The sequence below is a fragment of the Egretta garzetta genome, unplaced genomic scaffold (assembly GCF_000687185.1).
Source record: "Egretta garzetta isolate BGI_Z169 unplaced genomic scaffold, ASM68718v1 scaffold84, whole genome shotgun sequence".
Lineage (NCBI taxonomy): Eukaryota > Metazoa > Chordata > Aves > Pelecaniformes > Ardeidae > Egretta > Egretta garzetta.
Window position 1 is genome coordinate 77,702 of NW_009259526.1, and position 5,993 is coordinate 83,694.

The 5,993-nt window shown below is 45.3% G+C and overlaps 1 protein-coding gene across 1 annotated transcript in view; it reads right to left on the bottom strand.

Annotated features, from left to right (window-relative positions):
* Positions 1 to 4,552, bottom strand: part of LOC104125123 (peroxidasin homolog) — a 48,882-nt gene extending 44,330 nt beyond the window's left edge. Inside the window, exon 1 of the mRNA XM_009637530.2 lies at positions 4,389 to 4,552. Coding sequence (XP_009635825.1) covers positions 4,389 to 4,552 — 164 coding nt within the window. The remainder of the gene's footprint in view (positions 1 to 4,388) is intronic.
* Between the last annotated feature and the right edge of the window lie 1,441 nt (positions 4,553 to 5,993).

The window sequence follows — 5,993 nt, forward strand, 5'->3', positions numbered from 1 at the left end:
TCCATGGAGTCCAAGTAGCACCATGCTGGTTTAAATGAACTGCTGGGGCCTTCTTTAGTATCAAGTCTTGGGTAGCATAGGTGTCGGGTTTTTTTCTTGAAGAGCATGACCATTTAAGTCCTTACCCAGAATACACACACATTCTTTCACCAAAAAATACTGACTTCCCCTTAAAGAGCCCAGGAAAAAATCCTGGTGTACCTACGGGGAGAAGGATGCGGTGAGGTAAATGAAAATGCAAATACTCAAGCGGGAACCAGATGCCGACACGCTGTGAAGTTCAGTGAAGGATTTCTAAACGCTCGAGGTAGCTACAATCACAAGAGTTAGGGTGCTTTCATTGAAAGATGCTGGAACATTTCTAGAAGGAAAATAGGTTTTAAATACCTTCCCTCCCCATTTTCCTTCTGATGAAAGGACTTCTAGAAACAGAACATACAGAAGACTTGGGTCACATCTAAAAGGTTTAACGAGGATTAAATACTACAGCAAAAGTCAGAAAGAGATCACACCTGGCACATCCAGAGTGCGTGGGTGTGCATTTAATGGCTGCATGCAAGACTATCACCGGCAGAGGAAATGAGTAATCCCTTCTCCAACCCAAAGCGCACGACAGAGACCACAAAGGGAGAAGCATTTCCAAGAACTCATTTGCTCAGTAAACCTTTCCCCAACAAATGTTTGAAGCTCCTTCTCAAAACTCTGCTCCTGAAGATAGACTGAGCGTGCTACAGCCCATCCTACTGCAGCGCAAGGACCTGCGGGAGGAAGAAGGGAACCAAGCGGCCACCAAACAAGCAGCACGATGACGAAGGGAAACAAAACTCGTCAAGCTGGCCGTGCTTACACTGCCCAATTAGCAACCAGGTCCGTGAACAACTGGGTCACCTCCAGTTCATGCCAGCAATGCGTTCAGATCCCAGATACTGTGCTGCCTTTGCTTGTGCCCTCAGCTATGTTTCTCTAGAAGTACTCATTATCTGCTATGCATAATGCAGAAAGGAGAACAACCCACGGATAATTGGATTGCAATCCATTAGCTGCCAGCCAGAGGGGAACTTCTTTCCATGGATTTCTTCTGCTCATGCCCGCACGTTTCAAAGTTTATTGTTTTAAATGTCACACTGTAGAACGAATGACTTCGAAGGTTAAAGACCTATTGAAATTTTCTGAGTGTATGTTCCACAGCTGTTCCCTTCTTTGGGCTGCTGGCAAAAAGAACTGCTTGAATCCCAGCGGTAACCAGCAGATCACATCTGGATAATCATGTTCCAGTTGAAGAGACAGCAGCCAAAATATGTTTGCAGTTATACACCATGAATTTTTACAGCTTACTTATCTGTACATGTGTAGCCATTCCTGCCATCCTATTCTCTGCTCAGGATAAAACGAACAGACTTCATTATCAAAGATAAACAGTCTATTGCTGGAACCAGAGACCAGGCCAGATCCTCAGCTGCAACCAGCTGGGACTGGGAAGGGAGGAGGGAAATGGCGACCGAAGAGGAGCCAGTAACAGCTCATCAATCCTGGAACTGGTTCCATGCCAATCCCAGCATCGCTCGGAGAAGGCTATGGGCTGCTCTAAGTCACGCCAGCTGGCTACAGCCCCGAGGGGGCCATCTGCCAACGGGGCTTGTTGAAGCACAGCCTGTGCCGGCTAGAAGACTTCCCCACTCTTCAAGGATTGTTAGAGAGAGGGTGGCACGGAGGTCAGAAAGTCCCAAACTCCCAACTTCAAAGCAAACTCCATCTGGAAACCGCAGCTGCTCTGTGAGAGAAGCGAGCTGGAGCCTGGGACCGGTGTTTGTATCTGCAGTCGCAGCCTTGGTCCTGTTCACACCAAAGGGCAAATGTGGAAAATATCACAATCCCACATTTTCCACTCAGAATAACTCCACGCTCAAGACCATTCTTGCTATAATTCTGAATGTTCACTCTGATACAACGGTCCTCCCAGGAGAACGATTAACATTCCAAAAAGCTGGAGGAGTCAGGGGACTGGTTAAGAAGCATTCTTTGATCTTTCACAATTAAAAAAAGTTTAATTATTTAAATGCTATTTATAACAGACACAACGGGATGCTGGCTGGCAAATGCATTTACGTACATTAGATCTTCAAGATAGCCAAGAAAGTCAGGATTTTCACTTGCCACACACCACGCAGAGGCACATGATCTGCCGACAGAGAATACTTACCGGGCTCGTATGTCTTTATGGAGACCTCTGCTTATCGGTATGGGTTTTGCTTATAATTATGCAGACAGTATTAAAAGAGAATAAACCAGATAAATCTCCTTAAAAAACTACCGGTCTATAAAGACAATCATCTCATTTTGGAATATTACCACTTTTAGCTCTCACACCCATACCATTAACATTTAAAACCCCAGTTTCCCATTCAAGGCTTTGGCTGTCACGTTAAACTAAATAAACCAGCTTTCCAAGTGGTTCAGCGGGCAAAACAGGGAGCACTTGCAAGCAGTGTGCATGCAAACTAGTTAGAGCAGAGGAAAGGGAGCTAGGGTGACTGCGCACCCTGCGCTGGAAAACCCGGTCACCTTCCTAGGTTGAGTTTTCCAGACCACTTAATCCCACCTACGTTACAGCAAGATACTACCGGGACTTTTATTAAAGCTGCAAGGACAAGCCACGGACCAGAGTTTTGTTTTGCCCCTTGCAGCACAGAAAGAAGGAAATGTGGCATTGCCAGAGAGCAGATAGAAACCCACCATCCCAGGGCTGAGACAAGGTCGGTGACCACAGAAACTTTCCTTCCCTCTGCACTCAAAGAAACTCTACGGGAAACGCACTCGGGCTATGCAGTGTGACAGCAAGTGCTGTCTCGTTTTGGAAAGAGAACAGAAATGAAGCTTTACTGAGCTCAGAAATACCTCAGTTTAGCCAACAAACTTTTCCCCCCCAATAAAAATCTCCGTTTAAACAGAGAGAGACAAACTATTTTGCTAAAATCAAATGGCATAAGGGTATTTTAAATATTTTAAAATTTCAAGATGCAGACAAATCTGTAAGGGGGAGGAAAAAAAAAGTTTGGTGACAACGTGGAGCATCAGATTCTGCAAGCTGCTGGAGAGCAGATCCCCACTACCCAGAGAGCTTGCAATGAGCCCCACAGTACTGGCCAGTCCCACACCGTAGGATAACCACTCCACCCCTAGTCTAGAGGGAGAACAAGTCCAGACTCTGACCTGCCCCCTGCCAGGGTGACTCCCAGCTGCAATCAGCTTTCCCAACCACGGAGCTTTGGCAGCCGTAGCAAGTGTAGACACTTTCATGTGTGCCACCAATGCTAGAACCTCCACAGCTTCCATCCACCAGAGCAGACCTGGATGGCAGCACTTCAAATGCCAGCATCCTGCCCAGGTTACCTTCCTTAGGCTGCAAGATGGTCACAGCAGAAACGCTGGTATAGATGTTCTGGCTGAGACCAAATCTGGTTTGTTACAGGCACAGGGAAAGGCTTCTCAAACTAGCGTTGAAGTTTTACAGTCGGCAGCAGCTTAAGGAAGAGGAGCATAAAGATAAATGCTTGGAAAGCTTTTTTAAAAAAAAAAAAAAAAAAAAAAAAAGTCTTCCAAATCAAGACGGGATTAGCTAAGAGTAGCACAAAGGGAAGTATCTTCTCACTGCACCTTAAAGCCACCTTTAAGTTTAGGATTAACTACTTCAGAATCACAGGGAAGTGCTCTTCTGGATCCATCAGAACAAGCTGCCTAGGAGTCTCCAAGCGTCACGTGCCCTTTTCCTCCCCTTTTTCGGTTCGAATGATGCCCTTTTCCTCCCCTTTTTCTGTTTGAGTGGACTCAGCCCACAGCTCACTTGCCAACAGGTACTGTGTTTCTCAAGGAATCTGAGTTGCCACAGTTTTTGTTTTCCAAATAAGCCTTGAGTTTGGTTTGTGTGGTCCAGATAGAAACTGGAAAACCAGTATGTAAAGTTGAGGAAAGAAATGGGGTTGTGTTTATTACAAGAGTGGTTTTTTTCAGCAGAGACAAAAGCCTGAACTGCTCTATTTCCTCTCTCCCCCCTACACCCATATACAAAGTCTCCTCAAATGTAAACTGTGTAACTTTCTGCAAGCTCGGTTTAATATTTGTGACCTTTGATTTTCCAAAACTGTCTCTCAGAGATAGCCCTGGCATTATTCTTATTAACGTTTTCAGTTCCCTTGATTATCCTGGTAACAAATAACTGATGCTAGAAGCAGCAGTTTCTGTTTGACGCTGTAAAAGCATGAAAGTTTGTGATACAGAGAAGTCTGCAGAAGAAGAAGGAGGATAAAAAGCATGCCTTTGACCTTGGCTTTTCCTTTCTTCTTTCTAAAGACCAACAGGTAAGGCGGCAGTAAAATGAAATGGTTACTCACAGTATGCTTGTCTGGGGTGGGATATCAGGGATGGTTTCCAGCATCAGATGCATGCATCTTACTGTCGTCCTGAAGCACAGGCAGCGACTAGGACAGGAGCAGGAGAAACCAGGCAAGAGGAGAAAACACAAAAAGCCTCGAAGAGCTGAAGATTTGATCAGCATGGTGTGTGCTGGAGTGTATTTGCCTCAATTCTGAACGGCAGGGAGCTGACCAAAAAAAAAAAGTTTCCCAGCCCTGAGGTCCAGGAGGAGGGGACTCATCAGCATGTGTTTGCAATTAAATTAAGGCAGTTTGACAGTCCAACCGCCCACCCTCTCTGCCATTATGTACATCACTGAAGATCAGACTGTTCCCACCCCTCTGTAATTGTGGTGCTGAAATATAAACTCTTCGTTTTGATTTATTTTTTTGCCTTGTTTCTGATTTAGAACAGCAAGTTAACTCCTCACCTTCCCCCCCCGGCACTTACTCGAAAGCAGGCAGAGAGCAACTCTGTGGACACCGACCAAAACAAAAAAAATGACCCCACGCTTCCAGGGCTGAGCTAGGATGCAGATGGCCCGGGGTCAAGGTTTTTTTTACGTCAAACTTTTGCCTTGGCGCACTCTCTGCAAACTAAGGATAGCATCTTATCTAACAGCCTGTCAAACGTACCGGGTGGCGAGACTTCCAGGACAGAGGCTCGCTCTCACTACGTGTAGCTGTAGTACCCAGCAAAAATTTGTCTCCAGCTATCGCTGGGAAGGTAGAACGCTACAGATATATGATTTTAAAAGGGAGATCACTAACAGAGATAAATAACCTGCAAATAAAGACAAGAAAACCTGATTGTGTGCATTCTGTAGTTTCTTACGCAGGGTAAGAGCCAATTAATTTCAAAGACCTTTCCGCCAATATAATTGCCTTGCTACAGGATGTCATTTGGAAAAAAAAGTCAGGATTTTAGAGAAATTAAAGGCAATCGAGGGGTGAAGAGGGAAGAAACAATGAAATCAGCTGAGTTTGAACTGTAGGAAACGCAGACCTCAGCTTGTTTATCCCACTGGATGATAAAACTGAGATGCAAAAGGGAGGATTTGTTTCCAGCTGAATTAATCACCTTGCACTGTTCTAGGGAAGCTTAAGAGTGAAAAGAGCTTGTCCGTAGGTTCTAAGTTATTACTACAAAAGATCCTAAACGTGCAGGTTTAGCATGAGCGTGGGGCAATAGCACTCAGTAGGATATAAAGGTACCCGAGGAATTCCAAACGTGGCACCGCTCCACATTACCTGGGAGATCAAACAGAAGCTTCCCATCAGCCTGCATGTCTGCTTGCTACCCTAAACTACAACGCCATTAAAACAAAAGAAGTACAAAACCATACTTAAAAGTGACATTTAAACCTCCCTGGTTCTCTTCTCCCTTCAGATTCTTCCTCACTTGAGGATTTGGGGAGAGAGTGTTAGGTTTGGGGGTTTCGCTTACAAATCTCACATCACAGATGGCAAAAGCTGTGTTGGTTCCCAGCTGTAAAAGGGCATTACACCGCGGGTTTTCTGCCCCCAGTCCTCGGGCAATCTGTTGTTTGTCTGCCCTGACACCCCTCTGAAATGCAAGAAAGT